The sequence below is a fragment of the Echiichthys vipera genome (assembly GCF_963691815.1).
Source record: "Echiichthys vipera genome assembly, chromosome: 7".
In the NCBI taxonomy this organism is placed as follows: Eukaryota; Metazoa; Chordata; class Actinopteri; order Perciformes; family Trachinidae; genus Echiichthys; species Echiichthys vipera.
The window spans coordinates 33788495-33805018 of NC_139832.1; the positions used below are offsets into that span (position 1 = coordinate 33788495).

At 44.0% G+C, this 16524-nt stretch overlaps 1 protein-coding gene across 1 annotated transcript in view; it reads left to right on the plus strand.

The window, feature by feature from the left end:
* LOC310949499 (aminopeptidase N-like) overlaps positions 1 to 13824 on the plus strand; it is a gene marked incomplete at both ends in the record, with an annotated part of 104918 nt that extends 91094 nt beyond the window's left edge. The window contains 2 exons of the mRNA XM_083916972.1: positions 12535 to 12616; positions 13669 to 13824. Coding sequence (XP_083773098.1) covers positions 12535 to 12616; positions 13669 to 13824 — 238 coding nt within the window. The remainder of the gene's footprint in view (positions 1 to 12534; positions 12617 to 13668) is intronic.
* Between the last annotated feature and the right edge of the window lie 2700 nt (positions 13825 to 16524).

The window sequence follows — 16524 nt, forward strand, 5'->3', positions numbered from 1 at the left end:
CCGTTTGTTTTCCATGTTGAGGGTGTTTGCATGAACACTTCCTTCGCGCAAACTGTCGCTGAAGCTCTCCTACTCTTTGTTTTGCTCTCGTTACCTGGCGCCAGATGTCTGCCTCGGTCTCGCGCATCCTCGGTAGTGCGCGCCCCTGGTTACCGTAAGCCGTAGAAAAGCCGCACCGTTGTATAAGCCTCATGGACCAGAACGAGGGAAAAAAGTAGCGGCTTATAGTCCGGAAATTACGGTATATATATACAGTAGTTGTATATGTGTGTGTATATATATATATATAAAATATCAAATTTACAATAGTAATATATACAGATCAGAAGTACTGAAATACTGCTATAGTTCAAGCATACAGAGACATATACACACACCAGACTCTGTTATAGCATGACTCGGACAGAGGTGTCTCGTTTTCCGACATGCAAAGGCTAGAGTCTCTAACACAAGTTAGAGACTGTCCTGCAGCTGCTCTCTGCTGAACACAGCAACTGAGCGTGTGGAGAGAAAAGAGAGCGTATCTGTCAGCAAAACACAGTAAAGACTCTGACACTGAGCTGAAGTGGAACACGGTGCTGTGTGGTTGAAATCTAACCTGATTTAGCCAAATGGATTGGCATTATTCTCATTTGCTCAGCATATCCATATCTGGGAACCTTGTTTGGAGATCTTTTGGGAAGGTGCACCAATAGTGGTTGCTGATTGGATAAACCATCTGTCTATCACTAACATACGGGCCAAATCAAACAATAGGATCAACAAAGCGTATGATGTATGAACAGAGCGTCAAGGCAAAGCTCAGAAACTGGACAACATATGGGTAAAGGGTATTTGCCGTGTGTGTAACGCAAATTTACGGATGAAAGGCACAATTGCATGAGCAAATTGACTTAGTTTGTTCTATTAAAGTGTCTCTCCAGGTTCTCCCACATGTTGCCGCTGCATCAGTGATGACTTTTGCTACCAGTAAGCAGGGTTGTTTTCCATATCATAGTCACAACAGAACATGTAGTGTTGCTTCACCGGAGACAGAAGACAATGAAGAATATAGCATAATGTCACATTTACATTACAGCTGCAACACATGTTTTCTGGTTTAATTAAAGGCCTTATTTTTTTTAAGGAATGATGTGGGAAAATTAGTCAATAAGGGTCAATCAAGAAAGATGAAGAGACAATAAGATCCGCTTCTCCATGTGAGTTTATTACAAATCAATTCCTTGAAAGGAAAGCCCTCTTCAAGACACCACAAATGGCACCTGTCTCGAAGAATGCCCCCAAGGTTAGGTTCTCATCTCATCTCATCTCATCTCATCTCATCTAATCTTCAACCGCTTATCCAGGGTCGCGGGGGCAGCAGCTTTAGAAGGGGACCCTAAACTTCCCTTTCCCGGGCCACATTAACCAGCTCTAACTGGGGGATCCCGAGGCGTTCCCAGGCCAGTGTGGAGATATAATCTCTCCACCTAGTGCTGGGTCTTCTCCGAGGCCTCCTCCCAGCTTGACATGCCTGGAACACCTCCCTAGGGAAGCTCCCAGGGGGCATCCTCGAACCACCTCAACTGGCTCCTTTCAACGCAAAGGAGCAGCGGCTCTACTCGGAGTTCCTTACAGATGGGGTAAGGACTCATTCCCTACCTGGAGTAAGCAATCCATCAGTTTCCTGCCGCAGATTTAGAGGTGCCAATCCTCATCCCAGCCATTTCACACTCGGCTGCGAACCGATCCAGTGAGTGCTGAAGGTCACTGACCGACGATGCCATCATGACCACGTCATCTGCAAAAAGCAGAGACGAGATCCTCAGTCCACCGAACTGCAACACCTCCCCACCACGACTACGCCTCCTGTCCATGAAAATCACGAACACCACCACGGTGTTCGAGGGTTACTGCCCCTTGAGGCACCTAAGACCTTGAGGCCACAGCTCACCGCTGCAGCTTCAGCAATGGAAGCTTTGAACATTGCCCACTCCGGTTCAATGCCCCCAACCTCCACAGGGATGCCAGAAAAGCTCCGCCGTAGGTGTGAGTTGAAGATCTCTCGGACAGGGGCCTCCTCCAGACGTTCGCAGATCACCCGCACTATTCGTTTGGGCTTACCTGGTTTGTCCAGAATCTTCCCCCATCCTCTGACCCTACTCATCACCAGATGGTGATCAGTTGTTATCTGATATACAGGGCTATACATTGCATGCAAAGACAAAGAAAACTTGTAATTCCCGTCACAATCCCCACTCTGAGCATAAAATGCTCATTAAAAAGAGTAACAAATTGTCAAAGCATTTGGTCATTCAAAGGGATGAGCATGCATATGCACACATTATTGGAGAAGCCATTTTTGCTGTTGGCATGACTCCTTGCAGTGAAAACACACCAGTGTGCAATAGGGGTTTCATTACTCTGGAGAGTTTGGACAGAAACTGGTCATTTAAGTTCCCCTCTGGTCAGTCAGGCTGCAAGGCCCCATTCCTGAGGCCCTGTAAGAACAGAAAATAAATACTTTATTGATCCCAAGCTGGGAAATTGCAACGGCAGACTGGTGTTGCCATTCAGTGGAATGTTGTGGGAGTTCAGCCATACCTTCTGACCCGGCCTGTTCTTGGGAGCAGGGATGCGACAGCAATCCGCCATCCTGCGGTTCTGCTCAGCTGTCCGCAGCAAAGCCCCTCAGACCTCCCTCCAAATCTGACAAATTCTACAGAGATGATGTTTGACAGAGGGCACAGCAATCTCGGACCGCTGGGCGGAAAGTAACCCAATGAAGCCTCAAAGGAAGACATACCTATAGCAGAGCAGGTGGAGTTGTGGGAGTATTCAACCCAGGACAGCTGAGACGACCAAGCAGAGGGGTACAAACACAGCGAAGAGCGGCCTCCAAATCCTGTTTGACCCTCTCCGACTGCCCGTTAGACTGGGGATGGAAGCCCTATGATAAACTGACCATGGCTCCCAAAGCCTGGACCAATACAGGAGCGGAAGAGAAGCGTCTCTTGAGAGCCAGAAATGCGTCATCAGCAGCTGAAGACCAAACACAGGGAGTTGTGGGGGGCGTCAATCTGGTCATCGGCGACACAACCTGGCTGTAGTTACGGATAAAGCAACGGTAGAAATTGGCAAAACCTGGAAAACGCTGTAGTTGCTCTCTGTAAGAAGGCATCAGCCACTCTGTCACCGCTTTAAACTTTGAAGGCTCCGCCCTAAGCTGTCCGCTCTCCACAATGTACCCCAAAAAAGTCACTGACGAGATGTGGAATTCACATTTCTCCGTTTTGCAGACAATCGATTCTCCTCTAGGCGCTGGAGAACCTGTCGGACGTGATCAACATGTTCAGACAAGTCCTTTGAAAAAATCTAAATGTCATCCAGGTAGACAAACACTGATCGATTCAGCATATCACTGAGAACGTCATTAACTAACGCCTGGGAGAGATCTAATTTGGAAAACCCAGTAGATCCATGCAACGGTTCGAACACGGAATTAATTAATGGCAGGGGGTACTTATTCTTGACGGCTATGTTGTTAAGACCGCAGTAATCAAAACAGGAGCGTAACGACTTGTCTTTCTTGGCCACGAAGAAAAAACCCACTCCCAGAAGGAAGGAAGAAGGACGAATGATCCCGGATTTAAGTGAGTCAGTGATGTAAGTCTCCATGGCCTCACGTTCGGGTCCTAACAGGTTATAAAGACGACTGGTAGGGAAAGTTGACCCGGGTAACAACTCAATGGGACAATCATAGGGGCAGTGAGGTGGTAGGGATAATGCCTTAGCCTTGCTAAACACCTCGGAGAGGTCATGGTAAACTGGTGGCACGGAAGACAAATCTGGAGGTTCTGGCAACGAGGGTCTGGGGTCACTGGAAGACGGAAAGAATGACAACTGCTGCTCCACAACCCTTCCTGTTACTTAGTCAATAACAGGGTTGTGAGTGATAAGCCAGGGGAGAACCACAGGAGCATTAGCGGACGGCATAATGTGAAAAGCAATGGTCTCTGAATTATTACGAAGGGACAGAGATCTGTGCACCACCAACCAGGGAACTGACTGGTACCCACCAACTCCGGATCAGTAATGTTGGTGTCCGCCCTTGAGTTGATTAGAGCTTGGAGGGAGAAATCGCTACGATCACAGCTCAAAACGATGTCCAAATTAACAGGCTTACGGGGAATAGCAGGAACAACAGATCGACTCACTAGAACCCCGTCTGCGACTGGTGAGTCTGACCGGAGCGGACAGGTAGCCAGCTGGTGATTGGGAGCTCCACAGTAAATGCATAGTCTACCTCGAAAATGCCATTGACGTTCGACGGGAGTCAAACGGCTGCGACCCAACTGCCGACCCAATGGGTTCCTCCTGGACTGGAGCGGAAGACTGGTTAACACGGTTGCAAACCTGTACACTAGGACCAGGGTCGAGGGAAACAGTGAGTGGGCCTGGGGTTACCAAGGGTGATGACCGCCTCTCTCGGCGCCTTTCACGGAGACAGTTATCTATCTTTATGGAAAGGTTAATGAGCTTGTGAAGATTAGTGGTCTCAGATCTCCCCACTAAGCAGTCTTTTACCTCCTTGTTTAGCCCCTTAAAAAATTTGCTCTGTAGAACCCTTTCATCCCAGCCTAACTCAGCTGCTAAGGTATGGAAATCCACTGAATAATCCGCCCTGACGCAGGTAAAGTAAGTCAAAAACGGACAGTATCTCGTTAGAGAACTGTTGAAATGTTGCATGTTTTGTGAGAGGGTTGTTCCAGAAAGCTGCCCCCCAGACTCTGGCCCCACTGGTTAGTAAACCTAGCACATAAGCTATTTTAGAGCTATCGCTTGCGTAGGTGAGGGGCTGCTGACCAAACACGAGAGAACACTGAAATAAGAAAATTTTACACTCCCCTAATTTCCTATTATAACGCTCGAGTGCAGGGACATAAGGCTCACGAGGCAGGAGGGTACTTACAGTGGTAGCGGGTGACTCATCATTCACAGAGGAAGCAAGGAGAGGCTCAACCTGTCTTCCCTCCAAGCGAGAAACACAGGCAGTCAGCTGGCTAAGATTTTCAAGGATTTCTTGCAGCGTCTGTGAATGTTGACCGAGCAGAACACCCTGGGTGGATACCGCTCGACGAATGGAAAAACCCGGAGGGTCGACTTCCATGTCTGCGGGGTCCATATTATGGCCGGACCATTCTGTCATGAACGGTGCGGGGAAATAACACAAAGGGATTGGACCCAAATGCAGACACGGACACAGGATAAAGGAATAAACAAATATTTAATAATGACAACAAACGGGAATAAATACAGGGGACAAGAACAATTCAGACGAGACTGTCGAGGGTAACAGGAACGGAGAAACGATGGAGGGAAACAAGGAAACAATAATTAACAAACAAATATCACAGAGCAGAATGCAGATACGAACAGAGAAACTAGACGCTCATTGGATAAATGCTGGGCTTTGTTCCACCCATCGGCTGCTCAGCGTCTCTGGAAAAGTGTTATCCCCCGGCAGACTAGGCCTATAGCAGCATAATTAAGCAGAACAAAATCAGCTTAAAAATAACAACATTGCTAAGGCCTCGTAAGTCCTAGCTGTAAGCTTTATCAATAAGGAAAGTTTTAAGTTTACTCTTAAATATGGGGACAGTGTCTGTCTTCCGAATGACACTTGGGAGTTGGTTCCACAGGAAAGGAGCTTGGTAGCTCCTGCATTCTCAGAGTGCAGCAATCTAGTCGAGTAATACGGTACTATGAGCTCTTTAAGATACGACGGAGCCTGACCAATAAGAGCTTTGTAGGTAAGGAGAAGGATTTTAAATTCTATTCTAGATTTTACAGGTAGCCAGTGCAAAGAAGCTAATACAGGAGAAATATGTTCCCTTCGATTCGTTTTAGTTAGTTCACGGGCTGCAGCATTTTGGACCAACTGAAGACTCTTAACAGACTTATTGGAGCAGCCTGATAATTAGGAGTTGCAGTAGTCCAGCCTAGAAGTAACAAATGCATGGACTAGTTTTTCTGCATCTTTCTGGAACACAATGTTGCTAATTTTTGCAATATTACGCAGGTGAAAATATGCATTCCTTGTCGTTAGGTTTATGTGAGAATCAAGGGACATATCCTGATCAAAATTAACACCCAGATTCCTTACTGTGGTGCTGGAGGACAACACAACATCATCCAGAGTAACAACATCTTTAGCTATTGAGTTTCGGAGGCCTTCGGGGCCAAGTACAATAATTTCAGTTTTATCTGAGTTTAACATCAGAAAATTGCAGGTCATCCAGCTTTTTATTTCCTTAATGCACATTTGAAGTTTATCTAACTGATGGGTTTCTTCTGGTTTGATCGACAAATATAATTGTGTATCATCAGCATAACAATGACAATTTATGGAGTGCTTCCTTATAATATTTCCTAAGGGAAGCATATATAAGGTGAAAAGAATAGGTCCAAGGAGAGAACCCTGTGGAACTCCATGACGACTAACTTTTGTGTGCATGGAGGATTTGTCATTAACATGTACAAACTGAGATCTATCTGATAAATATGACTTAAACCAGCTTAATGCGGTTCCCCAATTAGATGCTCCAGTCTCTGTAGCAGGATGCGATGATCAAAAGTGTCGAAGGCAGCACTAAGATCTGGTATAACAAGCACAGAGACAAGTTCTTTGTCTGAAGCTATTAGAAGGTCGTTAGTAATTTTTACCAGTGCTGTCTCAATGCTATGATTCATTCTAAATCCTGACTGGAAGTCCTCAAATAACTCATTATTGTGTAAAAAGTCACAATAATTTCTCGAGGATCTTAGAGAGAAAAGTAAGGTTAGATATAGGTCTATAGTTGGCTAGTACCTCAGGATCAAGACTGGTCTTTTTAAGAAGAGGTTTAATTACAGCTACTTTAAAAGACCGTGGTACATAACCTGCTGATAAAGACATGTTATTCATATCTAATACAGTAGTGCTAACTAAAGGTAAGCCTGTGAATGTTCTCATTCGTCCAGGTCATCGTTATCCTCAAAGCAATTTCAGTCAAAAACAACTGGACTGGTTGTTTGTCTAGGAAGACGTTTCACCTCTCATCCAAGAGGCTTCATCAGTTCATGTACGCATCTGACCAGGCTGGGACTGGTCCAACTAACTGGTGTGGAGATCCAGGTATTTAACCTCTCACAAGGCTGATGATGTCACTGACACCCTTTGTGCTCCAAGTGCCCACGCCCGTCGTTAGAGTGACAGTCGTTGGTGGGCAGTTGGTTTCGACTTCGTTAGTGCTCTATTGAGTCTGAACGACAGTCGTTGGGGTCACCCGGGCCATGTGTGAACAGTTGTCCTTTGAGGTTAGATTGTTGAATCTCCTGGGAAGGGATGAAAGGGCGGCATTGTAAATTGGAGATAAGTGGTGTCTCAGACCCCCTCCTCTGTTTAGCGATGGTTTCTCCACTTTTACATAGATGGCTTCTTTTACTCCTCTTTCAAACCATCTGTCCTCTCTGTCCAAGATTTGGACATTGCTGTCATCAAAGGAGTGGGCTTTCTCCTTGAGGTGTAAGTGGACAGCCGAGTCCAGGCCTGAGGAGTTAGCTCTCCTGTGTTGGGCCATGCGTTTATGCAGTGGTTGTTTTGTTTCTCCAATGTAAAGATCTTTGCATTCCTCGTTGCATTGGACAGCATAAACCAGGTTGCTTTTGTGGTGGTGTGGTGTTCTGTCCTTCGGTTGTACTAGTCTCTGTCTGAGTGTGTTACCGGGTTTGAAATACACAGGGATGCAGTGTTTGTTGAAAATCCTCCTGAGTTTCTCCGATACCCCAGCCACATATGGGATGACTATGTTGTTTCTCCTGTTATCTTTTTCTTTCTCAACCACTTTGGTTTTCTTTCTGGAGGCAGCTGCCGTTTTAACATAGGTCCAGCTGGGGTAGCCACGAGTTGTGAGGGCGCCTCTCAGGTGCTTGCGTTCTTCCCCTTGAGCCTGTGAGCTAGTGGGTACGTTATCAGCTCTATGTTGCAGTGTTCTGATAACGCCAAGCTTGTGTTCCAAAGGGTGGTGAGAGTCGAAAAGTAGATATTGATCCGTGTGAGTGGGTTTTCTGTATACACCTATGTGGAGGCTCCTGTCATTCTCCATATGGACGTCACAGTCCAAGAAGGGCAAGCTGTTGTCCTTAACTTCCTCTCTGGTGAACTTGATGTTTCTGTCCACTGAGTTGATATGTTCAGTAAAAGTTTGCACCTCTTTGGATTTGATCTTAACCCATGTGTCGTCCACATATCTGAACCAATGGCTTGGGGTTACTCCTTTAAAGGAGTTCAACGCCTTGCCCTCTACCTCCTCCATGTACAGATTTGCCACAATAGGGGATACTGGTGAACCCATGGCACAGCCGTGTTTCTGTCTGTAAAAAATGCCATTAAACTGGAAATATGTGGTATTCAGGCACAAATCCAGAAGTTGGCAAATGTGGTCTGGTTTGAGATTTGTTCGGTTTTGTAAGGAAATGTCCTGTGTGAGCCGCTCTCTTACCGTGGCCAAGGCCTCCATGGTTGGAATACAGGTGAACAAGGAAGTCACATCGTAGGACACCATGGTTTCATCTGGATCTGAACAACTGTGCATCTACCCTTGTCTGCTGGAAGGATAGTGATGCTGTGGTCTTTGCTCAGTGCCGTTACTGCTTTTCTCTCCTCAATGGTGAGGTTGGATGGGGGGACCTTAGCCTGGGACAACGCTGCTGACACTTTCAACCTTAGCTGTTCAGCCTCAGTTCCATTAAGGTTGTTTTTCTTTATAGCTGATTCCGTAGCCGTAATCAACTCCACAATGGGTACCTCTTTTGGTGTCATGGCAAAGTTCAAGCCCTTGGCTAAGACCTCCTTCTCTTGGTGGGAAAGATCTCTGTCCGACAAATTCTTAACCCATCTGTTTTGTGTTTCTTCCTTTGCTGGAAAGTCATTTTTTTGCCTCCAACCAAAGTGGTTGAGAAAGAAAAAGATAACAGGAGAAACAACATAGTCATCCCATATGTGGCTGGGGTATCGGAGAAACTCAGGAGGATTTTCAACAAACACTGCATCCCTGTGTATTTCAAACCCGGTAACACACTCAGACAGAGACTAGTACATCCGAAGGACAGAACACCACACCACCACAAAAGCAACCTGGTTTATGCTGTCCAATGCAACGAGGAATGCAAAGATCTTTACATTGGAGAAACAAAACAACCACTGCATAAACGCATGGCCCAACACAGGAGAGCTAACTCCTCAGGCCTGGACTCGGCTGTCCACTTACACCTCAAGGAGAAAGCCCACTCCTTTGATGACAGCAATGTCCAATTCTTGGACAGAGAGGACAGATGGTTTGAAAGAGGAGTAAAAGAAGCCATCTATGTAAAAGTGGAGAAACCATCGCTAAACAGAGGAGGGGGTCTGAGACACCACTTATCTCCAATTTACAATGCCGCCCTTTCATCCCTTCCCAGGAGATTCAACAATCTAACCTCAAAGGACAACTGTTCACACATGGCCCGGGTGACCCCAACGACTGTCGTTCAGACTCAATAGAGCACTAACGAAGTCGAAACCAACTGCCCACCAACGACTGTCACTCTAACGACGGGCGTGGGCACTTGGAGCACAAAGGGTGTCAGTGACATCATCGGCCTTGTGAGAGGTTAAATACCTGGATCTCCACACCAGTTAGTTGGACCAGTCCCAGCCTGGTCAGATGCGTACATGAACTGATGAAGCCTCTTGGATGAGAGGTGAAACGTCTTCCTAGACAAACAACCAGTCCAGTTGTTTTTGACTGAAATTGCTTTGAGGATAACTAAAGGTAACACTTCTTTAAGTAACGTAGTTGGAATAGAGTCTAGGAGACAACTAGAGGGCTTTGATGGTGAAATAGTAGAGGTTAATTTGTCAAGGTCTACTGTAGAAAAGCAGTCCAAGAACATATCAGGTCATACATTTGGTTCCTGGGTTCCTGGGTTTGAAGAAAAATTGGTGCCAAGCGAGTTGGTTTTGTCTCTAATAGTTATAATGTTGTCATTAAAGAAGGTCATGAAGTCGTTACTACTGAGGGTTAGTGGAATACATGGCTCAATAGAGCTGTGGCTCTCTGTCAGCCTGGCTACAGTTCTGAAAAGAAATCTAGGATTGTTCTTATTCTCCTCTATTAAAGATGAGTAATAGGCTGCTCTGGCATTACGGAGGGCTTTCCTATATGTTTTTAGACTTCCATGTCAAACTAAGCGAGATTCCTCCAATTTATTAGAGTGCCATTTACTTTCCTATTTTCGCGATACTTGTTTTAATTCAAGGGTTTCAGAGTTATATCACGGAGCTAACTTCCTCTGTTTCATTATCTTCTCTTTTAAAGGAGCAACAGAGTCAAGTGTTGTTCGTAGTGAGCCTGCAACACTGTCAACAAGGTGATCAATTTCAGAGAAACTAACATCAGTGCAGGAATCTTGAATATTAGGATAAGGCATTAAAGTAAATGCAGATGTAATTGCTTCCTTAAATTTAGTTATAGAACTATCAGATAAACATCTAGTGTAGAAACTTTTACCCAGAGGAGAGTAGTCCTGTAATACAAATTCAAAAGTTATTAAATAATGGTCTGATAAAATAGTATTCTGTGGAAAGGTAGGTTTATGTTTACTCACCAAAACCAATCGAATCTAAAAGAGAGATAAACTCAATACTAAGGCTAATATTATCAACGTCCATGTGAATATTAAAATCTCCTACAATGATTACTTTATCAGATCTAAATTTGACAATTGATTTAAGAATTCAGATATAAATTAAGAGTACGGACCAGGAGCACGGTGCACTATAACAAGTATAATTGGCTGCACGGTTTTCCAGGTTGAATGTGAAAGACAAAGAACAAGACTCTCAAATAAATTATAATTTAGTTTAGGTTTAGGGTTGATTAATCGGCCTGAGTCATAAATAGCTGCAACGCCTCCTCCTCGACCACTGCCTCAAGGAATATGAGTATTAATATGACTGGGAGGAGTGGATTCATTTAGGCTAACATATTCTTCATGACACAGCCAGGTTTCAGTCACACAGAGTAAATCAATATGGTTATCTGATCATTTACTGATACAGCTTTAGATGACAGAGATCTGATGTTTAGTCCACATTTTATTTTCTGATTTTGTTGCATTATCCCAGATTTGGCGTTGATTTGTATCAAGTTTTTCTGTATAGGGCCTCTTCTGTTCATTTTTGATCTGTTTAATTTAGATGATCGTGGGGCACACAGCGTTTGTATACTATACTGAGCTGGAAAATGCTCCACAGGGAGCGCAGAGAGGTGTGTAAGACTGCCACTCTGCTTCCTGGGCATCTGTGATAAGGGCAGCGCAGAGAGGTTTATTAAACTGCGACTCTGCTTCCTTATCCCAACACTGGGTTGGCATGGTTTTAGACCGCTAACAACTGCGTCCAGGTTCTTAGATATGAGAGCGGCACCCTCCAAAGGTTTATTAAACTGCGACTCTGCTTCCTTATCCCAACACTGGGTTGGCATGGTTTTAGACCGCTAACAACTGCGTCCAGGTTCTTAGATATGAGAGCGGCACCCTCCAAAGTAGGATGAATACCATCTCTCCTAATAAGACCAGGTTTTCCCCAGAAAGACTGCCAATTATCTACGAAGCCCACATTATTTACTGGGCACCATCCAGACAGCCAGCGACAGAATGATGACAGACGCCTATACATGTCATCGCAATTCAAGTTGGGCAGGGGACCAGAGAAAATTATGGAGTCCGACATAGTTTTTGCATATGCACACACCGACTCCACATTCATTTTAGTGACCTCCGATTGACGTAATCGGGTGTCATTACCGCCAACGTGAATAACAATCTTACCATATTTGCGTTTATCCTTAGCCAGAAGTTTCAAATATGACTCAATGTCGCCCGCTCTGGCCTCTTGGATGCATTTTACTATGGTCCCTGGTGTCGCTAAGTTCACGTTTCTCAGAATGGAGCTGCCAATAACCAGTGTTGTTTCCTGAGCAGGTGTGTCACTGAGTGGAGAAAACTTGAAATGTGAACGGGTGGATGGTTAACCATGGGCTTCGCATTAGTCTTATAAATAGTATTAGTATTACACAGTCACCCAGGAGGACCCTGGCTGCTCAGGGATTGCTGGGGGAGGGTAAGGAAAAGCTAACGCTACACTATGTGGCTTCGCACCGGCTAAAGTTATAGGTGGCCGGCGAGCTACCGAAGCACAAGACTAAGGTTCCATATATATATATGTATATATATATACAGGTATATATACAGTTAGGGTCAAATCTCTCTCTCTCTTTCTCTGTCTAAAGAGAGATGGAGAGAGAGTGAGAGAGGGAGAGAGAGAGAGAGAAATAGAGAGAGGGTGAGAGATAGAGAGAAAGAGAGAGGTTGAGAGAGAGAGAAATAAATCCCCCCTCAACATGTCACCCTTTTTGCTGTGTCAGGATATGTACAGTATTTGCCTGAGTTTAAATTCTATATTTTTTCCAGATATGGCAAGGGCTCTTTCTCCTTCGCCTCTATGATCAGTGGGGTCACTGCAAGATTCTCCACACCTGCTGAACTACAACAGGTATGTAAAAATTAAAGTCCCCCTCCACTCTAAAAGGTGTTTTCCTTCCCGTCCTTTCCTCTTAAATGTCTGACACTTGACTACAGTGACTTGTATCTGATCACATTTCTTCACTACAGAGGTGTTTTCACATTCCTCTCCTGACGGAGATGTCTGTGCACAAATCTGACCTCTGACATTCAAACATATCCTTACAGCTTTAGTTGGTACATCTCTAATCCATCAACCAATCACTGTCTAATGTGTGAAACAGTATTCAACGGGGAAACATCTTTGACACAACACCGGCATAGAACCCTGAAACCTCCAGCTCAGAGTGTACAGAAAGAAAACACACTGCCATCATAGCTGTCAGCCATTGGCAGTTACAAGCTAACAAACAACATAAACTCATAAAAAGATGCTGACTACTTAAGCTACAATACACTGATATGGCTGCTGGCCCACCATTTTAGTGACAAGAGACTCCTCATGTGAGTTTGGGCCTGACACCAGGTTCAGGACGACACACTATAACTTTGTTGCAGTTTGCTAACGTTAGCTCCATGGACAGGCAGCTCGGTTCGTCCATCTACCTGTGGGGCTCCAGGAGTTGCACATGCCATACTGCAAGTTACTGATCCGCCCAAGAGGCTCCAGTGCCCCACCTCCTCCTGTCTGAAGCTCAAATATGTAGGCCCATGATTCTCTCTGATGTGTTAAGTCATCTCGATGAGTCATTCACGTGGCTCACCTTGGGCATACCTCCCGTAGAAGCTAGACAGTTGTTACTGAAGAGTCTTAAAATAACGACCATGCACGGGCACGAGCAGCAGGGAGTGGGGCAAGGACAGATCCAGAATTCATTAATGAGGGAGAAACCGTAGCTCCAGCTCCATCTCTGAGTTTATTTTACTTTCTATTTGGGAAATCCATATTCAACAAAATATGAACCATATTAGAATAGTTTTTATATACTTTAACACATGTCTGGAGTGGGACTTTAAGTGACTACTAGCTAACTTTTAAATGTCATAGGGTTGTCTGATTGTTTGTCATGTTTCCTCTGCAAGTTGGAGGAGTTTGTGGCGGAGCATCAAGCAGCAGGGTTTGGATCTGCCACACTGTCTGTGAAGCAGGCCTTGGAGAGGACCAGGGCTAACATCATTTGGCTGCAGCAGAACAGACAGGAGATCCTGGACTGGTTCAACAGTCACACTGGACATTAGATTCACTATCACAGGCATCGTGAGAGAGCTTGGCGCTGTGACTAATCTACCATATGAAAATTGTATTTATTTTTTCGTCCTGAACGAAAGAACGAAACTACTGATGAAAAGCAACCAGAGTTTAGAGGAATTAGGAAAGAAACACATTAATGAAAGACAACAAAAACAAAACCAAAGATTACAGTTGAGCAGCTCATTAAAATGCCATTGTTGTGACTCTGCTGTACTCTCTGCACACTCTGTTTCCTCTCAATAAATGAGTTTCTCTTATGCAATTTTGAATGTTTTAGATTTTTATTAAATATTGTATTCCCTTTAGTGCTGTCAATCGATTAAAAAATTGAGTTAATCACAGACATGTGCTGTGATTAATCATGACCAATCACAAATTTCAAATACTAGGATTTACTTGTAAACATGCAGTGTTGAAATTAATAAATGCATGATAAACTGGTTTAAGAAAATATATTTGTCAGTTTGATGAGTTCAACCATTAACATTTATTTTATTGATTTATCAAAAAACGATCTCTTAATTTGTTGAGGCATCCATGTGAACTCTAGAAATATTTAGCTGAAAACCAACAACTACAGTATTACAAAGTAATGTCTGCTACAAAGTCACAAAAAGCTTACATGTAAATTGTTTGCATAGAAACGTTCAACTCAAATGAATGCACCAGTAAGTAGGCCTATTTTTAGAATTGGAATGCCATACTGTAAGGTATGTGACAAGACAGAGTAAACAGTCTCTATATTCTTGGTTAAAGATATTTACATGTTTGCATTGGTGCAACATGCCTTCTGTCAACCAATCATACAGTCAACTCTCCTTTCAAGTTGCTCAGGCAGACTGTTGAGGCAGTGAACCAGCCTCCCCGGATCTGTTGATGTGTAGTGATCAGTTTGGACAAATACAAACAAGCTTAAGATATTTATTAATACAAAGATCTTTGGAGATGTCACCACAGAGAAACACATCTGTTCAGTCTCAAAGCCCGGTGAGATCTGCTGATACAGAGTACTCCATTATATGTATAAGCAAATATCAAACACCCACAGACAGTGTCCTTGAAACCTCAGGGTTCTTTCGCTTGTAGTTGCCCTATATACTGACTGCTACACAAATTCCTTTTTATCTCTCCTCTGCACACACTCTCACAGTTGTTTCAAGGCTGAGAAACAAGCACACTGTCTGCACAATACATGCAAATTACAATGAACACAGAATATAAATGTATAACACCTAATGTGCTACTTTTAACCACTACTCTTTAACCACTATAACATTCAGCATATATACGTATATCCTTCAACAAGACCAGCCTGTTTAAATTTTCAGATGAAAGAATTGACCTCTTCTTCTGCAGAATGTTGCCTGCAAAAAGAGTACAGTCTCTCACATGGCACTGTTGAGACAGGGGTAGCCAAGTAACCTTTTGCAATATGGGCTAGCTTACCATATGCTTGTGACAACCACCACTATAGTGGACATGTTTCTATGCAGACTCAGGGATCTGCCTCTCTAGGTACTAAGACTATTTATCTCTTAACCAAGGCTATTTATCGGTGGACAGCACCTCATCATGAGACTCTGACTCTGAGCCCTGCAGAGCCATCTTCCCCACTGATGGCTCTGGCTCCACTTTTTCTCCAGAGGTCTTTTGTGCAGGTTCTCTATCCTTAATATCTCACCCCGTTTTTGCCATACCTCTCCCCTATCTTTTCTGGGCAAGCATCTAAGATCCTTGAACCTAAGATTGAGAGAGGTTGCTGCCTTTAACCACCGCAGGTCTCCTTTCGCCCATTGAGGTCCTTTGTGCATGGTGCCTTGAAATGCGCTATGTAGGCAGGGTCAACATTAGAGACCTCCATTGTATGCAGGAGATGACATAGTGCAAGTAGCACGGAAGGGCAGGATACATACTTTTCACCACCTAGGAGCTCAGTGATGTACCTACAGTGCAAACACCACACCACACAATTGACTTATTGATTCCGTTTTTTATTCAGATGGCATCAACTTAGGTAGTAGGGCCTTAAATTATTATGAGAAATAACATTCCCTGCAGGGCCAGTTGTTAATGCCTGTAGGGGGCGGGATTGGTTGGATCTTTGTGTTCTTTAGGTATCACTGAGATTATTGCCTCCTTCGAGGTCAGTGAGAGCTCCCCCCGTCTCCAGGGCATGAGCGTATGCTCTCTCAAAAATTGTACTGATAAGATCAGTGAAGATTTTATAAAATTCATTCATGTATCCATCTGTTCCTGGGTTATTGTTATATTTCAGGTTTTTGATTGCATCGTAATTTCCTCTTTAGTTATCGGCATATCTATGAACTCTGCTAAAATAGAATCTATTTTGGGAAGTTTGATGGATTTCAGAATAAAAAATAAATAAATTAGGTAGGATAAATTAGGGGTGTTCCTGACTCATGAAAAACCCTCTGATCCGGGGTGGAGAACCATTGACATGAGGGTTACTGAGAGATGTGATTTCTGATTTTTGACAGGAGCATCTCGTTAAAAGTATTGTTGTTAGAACATAAATGTGTTTTGTTTGTATCTATCTTTGACAATAGCTGACGGTAAATTTAGAACTGTAGTTTCACTTTCACGGTTCTGTGTCAGACTGTTGGATTGAACGTCTATAATAAAAAACAACAAATGGACAAATATTCAAAGTAAATGATGCTGATGAT